Source organism: Bufo bufo, chromosome 6 (genome assembly GCF_905171765.1).
Source record: "Bufo bufo chromosome 6, aBufBuf1.1, whole genome shotgun sequence".
NCBI classification, from domain to species: Eukaryota; Metazoa; Chordata; class Amphibia; order Anura; family Bufonidae; genus Bufo; species Bufo bufo.
Window position 1 is genome coordinate 8,143,011 of NC_053394.1, and position 16,480 is coordinate 8,159,490.

The window sequence follows — 16,480 nt, forward strand, 5'->3', positions numbered from 1 at the left end:
AAACCCTAAAGGTCATAGGTCATGGATGTTTATATACTGGAGGAACTTTGCTTTACTTTGGAGCCCAGAGTTTAGGCTTGGGCTACACAGCAACCTTTTTGTAGCGCATCTGATTGATTTTAACTATTGAATGACCGCTGCAGTCCAGCAGATTGCATTACACTGAGCACATTTGTTTGGACTGCAGCTGTATTTACCAGTTAAAATCAATGAGTCGAGCTACAAAAAGTTGCATCGATCATACAAGCGGGGGCCTCGTACCCCTGCAGCTCCCCTGAAAAGAATGGAGCGGCTGGTCAGGCATGTGGGCAGCCGGTCAGGCATGTGGGCAGCCGGTCAGGCATGTGGGCAGCCGCTCCATCCATTTCTAGGGGGGTTCCGGAGATAGTGGAGCGTTGTACTCAGCTTCCCAGATTTCCCATAGAAGTGAATGGAGCGGCTGCCCACATGTGCAACTGACCAACTAACAAGTGCTGCACATAGACGAGGGGGTGGAGCCTCAATAAGTAGGGGAGGAGTCCTTAATAAGTGGGGGCGGAGTCCTCGGCTTCTCCAGGCCGCACAGACTTCTTATAGATCCTTCCCACCCAGACAGGAGAAGATGGTGTTAGAAACCCTGGAGCCTTAGGACAAGGATGTGCAATAGAAATGGGGGAACCTTTGTAGAGATTTAGCTAAAATAATCAATTATAGAATAATGCAAAAAAAATATATAAAAATGCTCGATCTGTGCAGATTTTAACTTTTAGAATTACAAAATAAAATCCCATTTTTTCTTTGTCTCCGGACCTGAGATTCATAGAAGACGACATTTGTAAACAAACAACAAAGTATATTCTGGAAAGGTTACAATGTATCACTGGAAGATACTGTCATTTGTGTCCAGAGCTGCATCTGCATAAAGGGTTTCCAGCGCAGCCACTAAAGGGTTAAAGGGGTTGTCCAGGGGTTTAAGGAAATGATATGAAATATAGAAATAATCTATACAAACCCTTTAAGTCCCCCTCACTGCGGTGGTCCCAAGTGGTCTTTCAGCAATGACATCACATACATCATTCACGTGACCGCTGCAGCCAAGCATTGGTCTCAGAGGTGACACTTGGGTGGCATGTGACCTCTGGGGCCAGTGATTGGCTGCAGTGGTCATGTGAATGATGTATGTGATGCCATTGCTGAAAGACCAGTTGTGGCAACTGGAGTGGGGGCTTTAGGATGGCGGAGGCTTAAGGAGTTGGAACATTGATAGCGTATCGCTCGGATCAGAGGTGGGAACCACAGGAGACAGAAGAAGGTCCCAGACCTGGGACCCCCTTATCGGACACTGACATACCCTTGCTATATGTCATCAAGGTTCCAGGTGGGCTAATAATCCCTTTGATGAGTGAGTATCGGCTGGGTCTTTACTACAGCCCCTTTAAGCCCCTTTATGACATTTTGATATACAGGGAGCTCTCCCAGATTCCCAGTGACCAATGTAATCCGTCTGAGGTCCCCCTCCCCATATCTACCAATCAGTAATAGGGACTGTGACGCTGCTGCGGTCACATCGGGGTCCACAGCTCCCAGGATTCTGCTCTCAGGCGTTGGATTTCATGCTTTTTTCAATCCATGGTAGAAATCTATAGACGTGTGCGTAGACCCCGGGCTTGTCCTTCACTCCGCAGTTCTCTCCCCAGCTAACGACTCCGGCCACTTGTGTCTGACCTTCACGTTCACAGGCGAGGGGACCCCCCGAGTCACCCTACAAAACCAAGGACCAATTCATCAAGTCTTATTTGTAAAGTAGAAAAAGTGCACGAAATGATTACATAGAAATGTATATTAAATGTAGACTATACATCAGGCATCCTCAAACTGCGGCCCTCCAGCTGTTGCAAAACTACAACTCCCAGCATGCCCGAACAGCCTACAGGTATCAGCCTACAGCAGGGCATTGTGGGAGTTGTAGTTTTACAACAGCTGGAGGGCCGCAGGTTGAGGATGCCTGCTGTACCTAATCCACCCTCTTACTGGGTCTGGGAGCAATAAATATGATACAAGAGTATTTAAAATAAAAAAGGTATATCGTGGAGAATTGATGTTACAGTTATTATTATTGACTATGGAGATATAACATGGAACAAGACAGAAAGGAATATTACATAAAGAGAGACTTTTACACAACAATTGTTACAATTGATGACACCATAAACTTGTACAGGATACAATGTGTTAAACCTCCCCAGGTGTAATTACCGCACAGAGGCCTTTTTAGGTCTCACTAGTTCCTGTCTCTCCTCTACAGGGGCGGACTGGCCATAGACCCTACTGGGAATTTTCCCAGTGTGCCGATGCCTAGAGGGCCCCCCAAGCCCCCCTCACTGCTGCCGGCCTGGTGCATACTACTGGGGGAACCCTAGGGGAAGTCCAGGCAGCATGCTGAAGGTAGGGCTGGTCTGGTGGCCCCCATCTCACCTCCTACAATTGGAGGAGGACAGAACGTGGCAGATAGTGATGGCCACGGCAGAGGGACAGCTTCTGGGGAGGTATTCTGTGCTGCACTGTGGTGTTACTGACTCTGCCAACTTCTATCAATTTGGACCCACCTACAACATTGGGGCCACTTTTAGTTTTTTTCCCCAGTCCGCCCCTGCTCCCCTGGCTTTCCCCTCCAGGTCTGTTATCTAAGAATCTGCTGGCCTTCCCCCCTCACACAATATAATCTCCAGCAGCTGCTTATTCACCATTTTATGGCTTTGTGTGCCTTTTGTTCCCTCCCTATCAGCACATGTAAGAGATACTGAAAGGGCTTTATCTGTGAGAATCAGAGTAAGACAAAGGAGCCGGATACTAATGAAGTGCACTCAGATATACACCCACATTCCAGCCTCTCTATCCCTCCATATATATACAATATAACGCATATATGACTTCTGAAACACAAGGATAAGCAGCGCCCTGTATGCCAGGTGGCCGCTTCTCTGGTGGAGCAGGAGCATGCGATGACTACTAAACCCCATAGCCACAAGGATGCTGAGCTGGTAGAGGTAGAAATCCACTTCACTATCAGGGATAAGCCCTGGGACATCAAGGATAACCAGAATCCCTGGGGATAACCAACTGGTAGAGTCCAGGTCTCCGGTTCACCGTCCCGTCTCCCCGGTATTACACAAGCCCATTGTAAGAATGGACACTGTGCAATGCTTCATCTTCCCTGCGGCAGTTGGGTGCACAATGTGAAGACGCAGACCTGATATCACAGGGGTCTTTAGTCTAATCATCTGATAAATCCAAGCTTTAGGGCTGTTTTTACCTTGTACTAAGAGCTCTGTATAATAGAGGGACATACCTGGCAGGCGTCCACTCCCCCGTCAGGGACTCCTGCGCAGAGCATACTGCGGTCAATTAGTTTTCCATAAGATTTAGCATCGGAGCAATTGGTTTCAGAGATCACCTGGACAGAAGCTTCAAGAAGATGGGCGGTTTGACCTGTTATAAACAGTAATGGATTTTAAGGTCAGAAGTGGTTGCGGAGGACAGGACAGAACCTATATCTGCTATAATATAGTAACTAATAAGGAGGAGAGGAGAGAGAGGGGGAAGGAGGGGGATGCAGCTGCAGTATAAACTGTGACAAGACAGCGAAAGGAGAGGAGAAGAAGGAGAGGACAGAACCTCTGTCTGCAGTAAGCTTACAAGGAGGAGAGGAGAGGGAAGGAGGGGGATGCAGCTGCAGTATAAACTGTGACAAGACAGAGAAAGGAGAGAAGAAGAAGGGGAGGAGAACAAGGGGAGGACAGAACTTCTGTCTGCAGTAAGCTAACAAGAAGGAGAGGAGAAGGAAGGAGAGAGATGCAGCTGCAGTGTAAATTGTGACAAGACAGTGAAAGGAGAGAACAGGAAGGGGAGGAGAAGAAGGGGAGGACAGAACCTCTGTCTGCAGTAAGCTTACAAGGAGGAGAGGAGAGGGAAGGACGGAGATGTAGCTGCAGTGTAAATTGTGACCAGACAGTGAAAGGAGAGGAGAAGAAGGGGAGGACAGAACCTCTGTCTGCAGTAAGCTTACAAGGAGGAGAGGAGAGGGAAGGAGGGGGATGTAGCTGCAGTGTAAATTGTGACAAGACAGTGAAAGGAGAGAAGAAAGGGAGGAGAAGAAAGGGAGGACCGAACCTCTGTCTGCAGTAATATAGTAGCAAATAAAGAAGACAGTGAAGGAGGGGGAAGGAGGGGTATGTAGCTGCAGTGTAAACTGTGACAAGATAGTAAAAGGGGAGAACAGAACCCCTGTCTGCAGTAAACTAACAAGGAGAGGAGAGGGAAGGAGGGAGATGCAGCTGCCTCCGACTGCAGGGTCAAGTGTGACAACAAAGGGAAAGGGGAGATCAGAACGTCTGTCTGCAGTTATATAGTAACTAATAATCAGGAAAGGAAAGAGATGGAAGAGGGGGAAGGAGGGGGATGCAGCTGCAGGATTTCTCTCTGTATGAGGGGAAGCTTCTTTCCAACAACATCATTTCAGGCAATTCATCATAATTCATAAGCTGCAAACCGGATCATCACAGATGGCCATAACTGCAGGGAGCAAAGGATGCTGGGAAGAGTCCCCCATAAGCGTGTAACGCACCTTTTTCTGTCATCCCCCATCCAGCAATCTGACAGACTTTTCCTGGTAGGAACTCGCGATCGGGTAAGCACGCCGTCTTCACGTTTCGCGTCTCCCTGGTGCACTTGCCTTCGGATTTCTTTAGTTTCATAAGAGCTGCAGCAAAAGCAACAGAGTATTAAAAAACAGGATCCCCCCAATTCTCCCCCTCCTTGTGTATTAATTATACGCCATTTTCAACATCTCCGCTTGCTGTCAGTGAGTTGTCTCACATTTAGAACTGGCGCTGGATGCGCCGAAATTATGGAGAGTCCAGCGTTTGTACATAACTCCGGCGGATCCACCGCCAGCTCAGGGGTTTATTAAGACCGGTGTCATAATAAATGAGCCCCAAACAAATGGACATTTCTGGGATGTTTCTTTTGAGGGACACGTTCTCGGAGGCGTCCTCGCCCCACATTTACCGCTCACCGATGTCGTTGTGCAGACTGTAGATTTCCTCCCGATAATTCTCATGTATAATAATCTTCTCCACGTCAAATATTTGCTCAAATGTCTCGTTCTTGTGGAGATCCACCTTACCCAGCAACACTCTCCACAGCCTTGGCTGGGACCTGGAGGAGACATTGATAGTTCATTTGTGTTTCAATTCTTCACTACAAGATCTCTGCTTGCTGTCAGTCAATGGGATCATTCCATAGGCTCACCTGACCTTATACTTCTCAGGACTCGGGCCATATGTTACAGCTGTGTCCAGTCTAGGCAATGGTTTGTGAGATAAATGATGTGGACTTTACAATGATACATTTTATCTGCACTGATACATTGTAACAAACATTGTAGTGAAGTATTGTTGAGACTGGATACAATTATAAGATGTGTAGGACTAGGGGTCACATCTTAGGGCTTGAGACAATTGTATCCCGTCTCGACGATCAAACAGGAGAGGAGAAAGAGTTGTGCTGCTGAGGATTGTCTAGCCTGGATACAACTGTAACAAACCCTCAGCTCTTCTCAACCGTTAGAAACGGAAGCATGCAGCATATAGGAAAGTTGCTGGAAAATCCTTTAAATTCTAGGAGATGGACGTGAGATGATGTGAGATAACTGGAGTCACCAGTACAGCGCTCGGCTACCCCCGTCGCTCCCATAGAAATAAATGGAGCGGTGTCATATATTTCTGACCAGCCGCTCCGTCCATTTCAGGGGGGCTCCACAGAATACGGGGCCCCCGTTCTCGTGATCTAATAGTTATCCCCTATCCAAATACCCCTTTAAGTAGACTCGTTTTATGCCGGTCTTTGTCCCCCCCCCCCCCGCACTGGCAGAGAAAGTGCCTAATTTGTGAGGAGTCACAGACCTCATCATAAATTAGTCGCACCGCAGGCGGTCCAGCCCCCGACTGTTAGCCCCTGACTGGAGTCCTTTTTATTCTTCTTTTAAACCTATTTTCAGGCGTAAAAGTAAGTAAATTTGTTGTAGCGCACTCTGTAAATGACCCCCATTACAGCGCCATTAGAGAGGTTTTTTGACTTTGCATTTTTGCTTTTCACTCCCCGCCTTCCCAGAGCCATAATCAAGGCTTATCTTTTGTGGAACAAGTTGTACTTTCCAACGCCACCATTTAATATTGCATAGAATGTAGTGGGAAGTGGGAAAAAACTCGGTCGCGGACATTAGCCGCCAGTGTCTGCTGTAGGAAACAGCAGGCACCGCGTTGCTATGGTTCCATCTTTAAAGACCCGACATGTGACGTAATAGTACGTCACATGTCGGCAAGGGGTTAAGTTGGTGGAATTGGAAAAAAAAACCTTAATTTTGCCAGTTTTACGTTTTTTTTTTAAATGGTGTTTATTATGTGGTAAAACTGACTTGTAATCTTATTCTTCAGGTCAGTACGAATACGGCGATACCACATATCTATACTTTTTCTTGCGTTTTTGATGCTGAAAAAAAAATTCAACTTGAAACATATATTTTTTTTTGCTGCCATATTCTGACCCCTATAACTTTTTTGTAGTAAGTTATGTGTGTGGAGCTTATGAGGGCTTATTTTTTGTGGGGCGATGTGTACTTTTCATTGATACCATTCTGGGGCATGTACGGCTTTTTGATCACTTTTTATAAAAAAAATTGTGGGAGGAGAAGCAACCAAAAAATAGAAAATCGGCCATTTTGACCCTTTTGTTAGTTTCGTCTTTTTCCATATGAGATTAATACTTTTATATTTTGATAGTATGGGCATTTATGCACACGGCAATACAAATTTTTTTACATTTTTTATTCTCATTTTGGGGAAAGGGGGGGTAATTTGAAATTTTTTCTTTTTCTGCAAAAACTTTATTAATTTATTTAACACTTTTGTATAGTTCACATAGGGAACTATAATAATCAACAATTTGATTGCTATTATCATAGACTCCAATGCACCTGCTTTGGAGTCTATGATGATTTTACTACTTTCCTATGGAGCCCTATTACAGACAGGGGCTCCATGGTAAATACTATGCAGCAGCCTCCTGTCATTCACAAAGACAGGGGCTGCTGCACACAAGGTTTGGCTCCTCCGATCGCCGCACGATCAGGTTTGACCACAGCTTCTGAGGGGTTAAATATCCGCGATCGGCATCAACGCCGGTCGCGGACATTAGCCGCCAGTGTCTGCTGTAGGAAACAGCAGGCACCGCGTTGCTATGGTGCCATCTTTAAAGACCCGACATGTGACGTAATAGTACGTCACATGTCGGCAAGGGGTTAATAATAAATAATAACCATAATTATGCTAAGATGATATGCTCCCTAACTTAAAGGGGTCCTCTCACTTCAGCAAATAGTACTTATTATGTAGAGAAAGTGAACACAAGGCTGTTACTAATGTATTGTGATTCTCCATATTGCTGCTTCATTCATTTTTCCATCACATTATACACGGCTCGTTTCCATGGTTACGACCACTCTGCAATCCAGCAGCAGTGGTCGTGCTTGCAAACTATAGGAAAGAACGCCGGCCTATTTGGTGGTCCGGACTGAGGGAGCGCACACAGGCCAGTGCTTTTTCCTATAGTGTGTAAGCACGACCACCGCTGATGGATTACAAGGTGGTCATAACCATGGAAACAAGCAGTGTGCAATGGGATGGAAAAATCAATCGAGCCCAGCAAAGGAAGCAATATGGAGAATAACAATGCATTAGTAGGCGTCTTGTATTAACCCTGTCTACATTATAAATGCCATTTGCTGAAGTGAGAGGACCCCTATAACACAATGTCCGTGGGGCGCACCGCAGTGATGTATCCTGGACACGTCTCGGGTCACCCTAGGGCGATGATCTGTGTTACTTACACGGATTTCACACAATGTGCAGCTGTCAGGATCCAACACTCCGCAATTAAAGTGCCGCCGCAGAGATGCCCGGTGTTCAACTTTCCAACTCTTATCTTCAGCTGCAGTGATGCCAACCACGGGTGCATGCCCGGCTGGGTCCTTTTGCCACCAATGATCCTTCCCTTAATCTTAGAGGGCAACTCTCTGAGGCCACATGTGGAGAACGGAGCGCTGGCGTTGATGGTGGTCATGGGCTGTGCGGTGGAGTTTGATGGCTTCGGTGTAGGGGACACATTGTGATGGAGAACTAGGAAACCAGATGAGAAGATGATGAGAGTCGTAATACTCCATTGCTTGTTGTGTGAGGGAAACAAATCTCTCTCCCCTCCTGGTTGTTACAATGTATCAGAGATGGTGGTCGTGCCACAGCTGTTGCACCCAAGGATTGCAGTGGAATCGCAGTGTAGCGGTGCCAGCATAGAAATGAATGTGCCGCTACTGCCACGGCAAGAAATACAACGCTGCAGGGTTTTTTCTGCAATTCTAGTGTCACAGTCGCAGCCGCGCTGTGATCCGTTCACTTCTACGCTAGAACTGCTACACCTCGAGCTTTCGTGTGTCTGCCATGTAGTCTGGAGCGATTGTCCACGCTGGATACATTGTAACAAACTCTCAGATGAGAGAAATATTAGTTTAGGACAGATTTTTCTGATTCAGGAGGTGACAGCATGCAGAGATCTTGAACTCGTTAAGGAATTGAAACACAAAGAACATTAGAAGTTGAAGACACTTCAGACTGGACGCACATTTCCCACAAAGCCCCGCCAGTCCCACCGAGCAGATATTACTTTACCCGCTGAACAGGCAGGAACCTCACAAAGGTCCCATTTCAGCGCCTCGTCCTTATCCTGATAGTAGCACCACGGCCTCTCTGCACCATCCGGGTTTCTGTGTAAATAAGGACGGCGGTAAGTATGTGCCCCCCATCACCAACTTCCTTACATTCAGTGGAGCAGCATATGAATGATTACAGGATCAGACTACACAGGGTTCGTTTGTAGTCTGTTACCATGGAGACGAATAGCTATGCATAGGAGCCGTAGACACATAACGGCATCTTTAATTATTTTTTTTCATTTTAGAGGCATTTCTATAATTATAGTCGGAATGGACTCCATATTGTTTTGATTTAGGTTATTATTTTAGTTTTTCATTTCTATGATTTTTTCCACTAATCAGTGAGGTCATAAGATTTCCGGTCTATTTACCTGCAGAAATTGTGCTCCCCGATCCCACGCAGCCATATGTCAGGCACAAAGGCGTTGACGCTCTCCCCGGCCAGGTGGTAGGAGTCCCAGGGCAGGCAGCGGTGGCCGTCCTCAGTCTGGCCGACCTGACCGCGGTATCGAAACCCATCGTTCCTGTAGCAGTTGCTGGAGGCTGAGGATGCAAGTTAGATACATGTGATTTCTGTACAAACTGGTGGAAGATCGGCGTCCAAATTATTATCTCTACAGTATAGGACAGTCATAACAAGCATGATAAGGATTTACATATATCCATATTTAACATCATGATCCTCCAAATCTGTGTCATTCCGTTGGGAACGTAGGAACCCCGTCCATACAGTATAGAGGCGAGAGGGTCCCAGCCACTCTGGGGCGCCGCTTATCCTTTTCTGGGACAGGAAGTAGCTGCCCACAGCAACCAATCAGCCATGGGCTACCTTATGTGTCACCCAAAAGGCTCCTCCATCTGCATTTTGTATCTGTTGTCCATCTAGGATGGGGCCATGATTGTCTATGCCGGCTGGAGGTTATAGTGCATCTCCTCCTGGAGGGGATCGGGGGAATTGCACCTTTATCATCTAAGACTATACAGGGGTGGTCTTCAACCCGTGGATCTGTAGCGGCTCTGTGAACCACAACTCCTAATATGCCCTAAAGGCAATGGCTTATCATACAACTCCATAAAGCAGTTATTAAATGGCTTCACTCACCAATCTCACAGAACTTCCCTCTGAAGCTCTTCGGACAGATGCAGACAAACTTATTGAGAGGCTTCACCAGGCAGGTTCCTCCGTTCCTGCAGGGGTTGTGGGTGCAAACAGTCTCAACTGCAGGAAGAACGGGGGAAATGACAACAGTGAGGACCCTGCTCAGACACCACCAACACTATTCCGATGTAGCAGAGCTCTCTTTGCGATATGCACCATCAGTTTTTCTCCGCCAGTGGGGAACATGCTTGGGTGGAGGCCATACACACCACATCTCTGAGCTGTACAGGCTGCTATCATGGTACATATGGCATTATTACCCCCACCCCCCATGATATCTTCTGACATCTCTGCTTTGTATAAGAGACTGCTTTCACTGACACATTGTAACAAGCCCATCAACTGTGTAACCGAGATTAGGTCTCCTTTTCGGTTTCTGCATCTAAACTATAAGATTTTTCCATTCACTGACAGCAAGCAGAGATCTTGGCAATGATATTCTTTGGATAGTCAGTTATCCCACCCTGTGACTATTGCCCTCTTACCTGCGCTGCACGAAGGTCCGTGGTATGGGTAGTGACAGCGGCACTTGTGATAGGGAGCATGCTTCTTCAGGACACAGTCGCCCTGTCCGCAGGTCTCCTTCTTACACGGCCGCATCGCTGCGCACAAAATAAGTCACAATGATGTCATGGAGAGGATGGATGCTGACAGGGCCGGAGCGGCCAACCGTAAAGCCATGGCCCCAGACCGTGTCATATCAAAGGGGCAACTGTGGACCACCCGCAGAACATAACTCTGTCCAGAAGCAAAACCCCCAATACGAAATCTATAACAGATCCCCCCCCCACCTGCCAAGTGCATTCATAATAAAGAACCCTTTCTGTCTATATAGATATTTCCACAGATCTTTTGCTCTTACAGTAAAGAATCCTTATAGTCTAGGAAGAATATTCCACAACTATACTTCTAATACAATACAGAAGCCTTATTGTCTTTAGAGAATTTTCTACAGCCTTATTGCTTTTCAGTAAAGAATTCATATCTTCTATGGACAGTATTCCACAGTCTTACTGCTCTTACAGTAGAGAATCCTTTTCTTCTACAGAGAACGTTCCATAAATTTACTGCTCTTACAGTAAAGAATCCTTATCTTCTATGGACAGTTTTCCACAGTCTTACTGCTCTTACAGTAGAGAATCCTTTTCTTCTACAGAGAACTTTCCATAAATTTACTGCTCTTACAGTAAAGAATACTTATCTTCTATGGACAGTTTTCCACAGTCTTACTGATCTTACAGTAGAGAATCCTTTTCTTCTACAGAGAACTTTCCACAAATGTACTGCTCTTACAGTAAAGAATCCTTATCTGCTATGGACAGTTTTCCACAGTCTTACTGCTCTTACAGTAGAGAACCATTTTCTTCTACAGAGACCTTTCCATAAATGTACTGCTCTTACAGTAATGAATCATTATCTTCTATGGACAGTTTTCCACAGTCTTACTGCTCTTACAGTAGAGAACCATTTTATTCTACAGAGACCTTTCCATAAATTTACTGCTCTTACAGTAAAGAATCCTTATCTTCTATGGATAGTTTTCGACAGTCTTACTGCTCTTACAGTAGAGAACCATTTTATTCTACAGAGACCTTTCCATAAATGTACTGCTCTTACAGTAAAGAATACTTATCTGCTATGGACAGTTTTCCACAGTCTTACTGCTCTTACAGTAATGAATCATTATCTTCTATGGACAGTTTTCCACAGTCTTACTGCTCTTACAGTAGAGAACCATTTTCTTCTACAGAGAACTTTCCATAAATGTACTGCTCGTACAGTAAATTATCCTTAAACTATAGCCATAGCAGCTATCGGGGTTCAATAAATGACAGTTATGACCCTGCTGATCTTCTCCTCAGCCTTACCGCTCTTACAGTAAAGAATCCTTATTGTCTATGGTAAAGATGATTAGGTCTTTATTGCACACTAAGCTAAGTGTCTGGTGTGGGTTTTATATATTTCTAGATAATATCTGTTGGGGTGTTTGACAACCCTGCAGATCATCAGCGCTCAGCGCCGGCCGCCATATTGGGTTTTACCTGCAGAAAACGGCTTTACTCACCTTTCTCACAGTTTAATCCAGTGAAGAACTCGGTGCAGCGACATGTGTATCCGTGTTCTTTGTTCTCGCATGTTCCATGGTTAAAGCATGGATTAGAGCTGCAGGGATCTGAAAGGGAGGCTTCATATTAACACTGCACATGACGCACACGTCTTCACTACTCCTGGACGCTCTAATCTATAGTGTCCTCCTCATGATATGATATAGCGGTTGGGGTACATGCACTGGGGCCCCAACAATTGCTAGCAGAGATGAGCGAGTCGAAGTATCCAAAGTGGAATTTGATCCGAAGTCTAAGAAAAAGTTCGAATCCGAATTTCCTTGTATTTTGTGGCAACAAATTTTTGCAGTTTTTTCCTAAAGTGGCAGCTACACGTTACAAAGAGAAAGTTAGAAACCCGGGAATGCGGTATTACCCATAATGCCATGCAGCCAGCCAATCCACAGATAGCCATCTCCTGTGATGTCACAGCCCTTTAAAAGCCTCAGCCCAAACGGTCGCCGCCATTTCACTGTGAGCTGAGCATAGGGAGAGACGTGGCAATAGCTGGGGACAGTGTTTCAGATAGCTTTCAATTGTAGAATATTGGATAGGGAGACTGCAGGGACAGTGTAGGGAGACTGCAGGGACAGTGCAGGAGGGGTGTATCGCAGTGTGCATTGTGTTCCGGTGCACCCACATTCATAGTTAATCCGTTCCGTAGGTCCTGTGCTGTCAGGATTACAAGCCGTCTACATCACTGTGCAGGGCACCGAGATTCATAGCTCATCCCTTCTGCTAGCTGTGGAATTACTGCACTTCAGTATTACAGGTCAAGAAAAGCATCAGGTCTAATTTATCACCATGGACTTAACTGTGCAGTGCACCAAGATTCAAATAGTGGCCCTATGACAGAGTGTGGTGGCAGCAGTGGCAGCGGCAGTAGTGGCCCCATGACAGAGTGGGGACAGTGGCAGCAGTGGCAGTAACTGTGACAATAGTGGCCCCATGACAGAGTGTGGTGGCAGCAGTGGCAGCAGTGGCAGCGGCAGTAGTGGCCCCATGACAGAGTGTGGTGGCAGCAGCGGCAGTAGTGGCCCCATGACAGAGTGGGGACAGTGGCAGCAGTGGCAGTAACTGTGACAATAGTGGCCCCATGACAGAGTGTGGTGGCAGCAGTGGCAGCAAGGTTGTGTTCACATCACTGTTTAAAGGGAATCTGTCACCTGGTTTGACCATATTAAGCGGTCGCCATTGCCATGTGTAATAAATGACCTTATCTGCTGCAGTGGTTTTCTTTCTTATTTTCATGCTTTCGTTTTGCTCAAAAAGCGATCTTTGTGATATGCAAGTGAACCCTGAAGGTGCCCAGAGGGGCGTTATTCTTCACCCCGTGTTCCCAGTAACGCCCCCTTGCAGTGCCTAGCCCCGCCTTAGTTTATAGCCCAAGCCACGCCTCCTCGCTATGTAGTAACCTCCCACAGTCTAGTTTAATGGCACCGCCCCCTCTGATATCATGTCAGCTAATTCATTCAAACCAGGCACCTTGAATCTTCAGTTAGTCCGGCTGAAATCTCGCGCAGGCGCAGTACCGCCTGTCGATCCGACCGCTCCTGAGGGCAATAGCGATAAGAGGACGTCACTGGGCTCTGCGCATGCCCAGAGACACTTTTGAGGCTGTTGCCCTCAGGAGCGGTCGGATCGCACAGGCGCAGGCAGGCCCCAGTGAACGCATCATAGAGAATCTTCATGTGGATTTACCCTCCATGGTGTCATAGTTATACAGTCTCAGTGCAAACAAGTCCTCCACAAGGCGTCTTTCTAGATCTTTCAGCAACAGTCCTGCAAAACCGAGAAAGAATGAGTAAGAGGATGATGATGATGACGGTGGGGGCCATTTCCAGTTACTAGCACATGTAGGGTGACCACGTTTCCTAACTGCCATTCGGGGACACTTACTTTGGCCTCATGCACACGACCGTTGTGTGCACCCGTGGCCGTTGTTCCGTTTTCCGTGATTTTCTGCGGACCCATTGACTTTCAATGGGTCCGTTGAAAACTCGGAAAATGCCCCGTTTGTCATCCGCCTCTGTGATCCGTGTTTCCTGTCCTGTCCTATTTTTTTGACGGACAACGGTTCACTGACCCATTCAAGTCAATGGGTCCATGAAAAAACACGGATGCACACAAGATTGGCATCCGTGTCCGTGATCCGTGTCCGTAGGCTACTTTCATGCAGACGGATCCGAAGATCCGTCTGCATAAAAGCTTTTTCAGAGCTGAGTTTTCACTTTGTGAAAACTCAAATCCAACAGTATATTCTAACACAGAGGCGTTCCCATAGTGATGGGGACGCTTCTAGTTAGAATATACTATGAACTGTGTACATGACTGCCCCCTGCTGCCTGGCAGCACCCGATCTTTTACAGGGGGCTGCGATCCGCACAATTAACCCCTCACTCAGGTGCCGCACCTGAGAGGTTAATTGTGCGTATCATAGCCCCCTGTAAGAGATCAGGGGCTGCCAGGCAGCAGGGGGCAGACCCCCCTCCCTCCCCAGTTTGAATATCATTGGTGGCCAGTGTGCGGCCCCCCCGGCCCCCCCCTCCCTCTATTGTAATATCATTGGTGGCCAGTGTGCGGCCCCCCCCCGGCCCCCCTCCCTTTATTGTATTATCATTGGTGGCCAGTGTGCGGCGCCCCCCCCGGCCCCCCTCTATTGTATTAATATCATTGGTGGCCAGTGTGCGGCCCCCCGGCCCCCCCTCCCTCTATTGTAATATCATTGGTGGCCAGTATGCGGCTTCCCCCAGCCCCCCTCCCTCTATTGTAATATCATTGGTGGCCAGTGTGCGGCCTCCCCTCTCCCCCCCCCCCAATCATTGGTGGCAGCGAAGAGTTCCGATCGGAGTCCCAGTTTAATCACTGGGGCTCCGATCGGTAACCATGGCAACCAGGACGCTACTGCAGGCTTGGTTGCCATGGTTACTTAGCAATATTACAATATTAGAAGCATCATACTTACCTGCTGCACTGTCTGTGACCGGCCGGGAGCTCCTCCTACTGGTAAGTGACAGATCATTAAGCAATGCGCCGCACAGACCTGTCACTTACCAGTAGGAGGAGCTCCCGGCCGGTCACAGACAGCGCAGCAGGTAAGCATGATGCTTCTAATATTGTAATATTGCTAAGAAACCATGGCCACCAGGCCTGCAGTAGCGACCTGGCTGCTATGGTTACCGATCGCAGCCCCAGCGACTAAACTGGGACTCCGATCGGAACTCTCCGCTGCCACCAATGATCGGCGGGGGGGGGGGGGGGAGAGGGGAGGCCGCACACTGGCCACCAATGATATTACAATAGAGGGGGGGCGCACGCTGGCCACCAACGATATTACAATAAAGGGAGGGAGGGGGGGTCGGGGGAGGCCGCACACTGGCCACCAATGATATTACAATAGAGGGAGGGAGGGGGGGCCGGGGGAGGCCGCACACTGGCCACCAATGATAATACAATAGAGGGAGGGGGGGGGGCCGGGGGAGGCCGCACACTGGCCACCAATGATAATACAATAGAGGGAGCGGGGGCCGGGGGGGGGTGGTGCACACTGGCCACCAATGATATTCAAACTGGGGAGGGAGGGGGGTCTGCCCCCTGCTGCCTGGCAGCCCCTGATCTCTTACAGGGGGCTATGATAAGCACAATTAACCCCTTCAGGTGCGGCACCTGAAGGGTTAATTGTGCGGATCACAGCCCCCTGTAAGAGATCGGGTGCTGCCAGGCAGCAGGGGGCAGTCATGTACACAGTTCTATTAGTATATTCTAACCTGAAGCGTCCCCATCACCATGGGAACGCCTCTGTGTTAGAATATACTGTCGGATCTGAGTTTCACGATGTAACTCAAATCCGATGGTATATTCTAACATAGAGGCGTTCCCATGGTGATGGGGACGCTTCAAGTTAAAATATACCATCGGATTGGAGAAAACTCCGATCCTATGGTATATTAACTCCTGACTTTACATTGAAAGTCAATGGGGGACGGATCCGTTTGCAATTGCACCATATTGTGTCAACGTCAAACGGATCCGTCCCCATTGACTTGCATTGTAAGTCAGGATGGATCCGTTTGGCTCCGCACGGCCAGGCGGACACCAAAACGACTTTTTTTTCGTGTCCGTGGATCCTCCAAAAATCAAGGAAGACCCACGGACGAAAAAACGGTCACGGATCACGGAAAAACGGAACCCGTTTTTGCGGACCGCAAAAAAAAAACGGTCGTGTGCATGAGGCCTTTCACAAGTGCATTTCGTCAAACTTATACTTGAGACTGGCAAATACATATCTGCTTGTGCATTGTTCAGTATTCCTGCACACATTAACTGGCTACTTAGACATCTCTTAAGAAATAGAAAACAAAACAAGTTGCATTAAAGAACTGTTTTTTTTTTTGTTTTTTTTCTTAATGAGCA

At 47.4% G+C, this 16,480-nt stretch overlaps 1 protein-coding gene across 1 annotated transcript; it reads right to left on the reverse strand.

Annotated features, from left to right (window-relative positions):
- Positions 1–1,469: 1,469 nt before the first annotated feature.
- HABP2 (hyaluronan binding protein 2) lies at positions 1,470–10,562 on the reverse strand. The gene is made up of 9 exons (XM_040436563.1): positions 10,448–10,562; positions 9,906–10,022; positions 9,175–9,346; positions 8,760–8,854; positions 7,925–8,213; positions 5,054–5,196; positions 4,604–4,738; positions 3,329–3,468; positions 1,470–1,741 (listed from the first exon to the last, which is right to left on the reverse strand). Exons 1-9 carry the CDS (start codon positions 10,560–10,562, stop codon positions 1,577–1,579), a joined length of 1,371 nt encoding a protein of 456 aa, XP_040292497.1. The 3' UTR covers positions 1,470–1,576.
- Between the last annotated feature and the right edge of the window lie 5,918 nt (positions 10,563–16,480).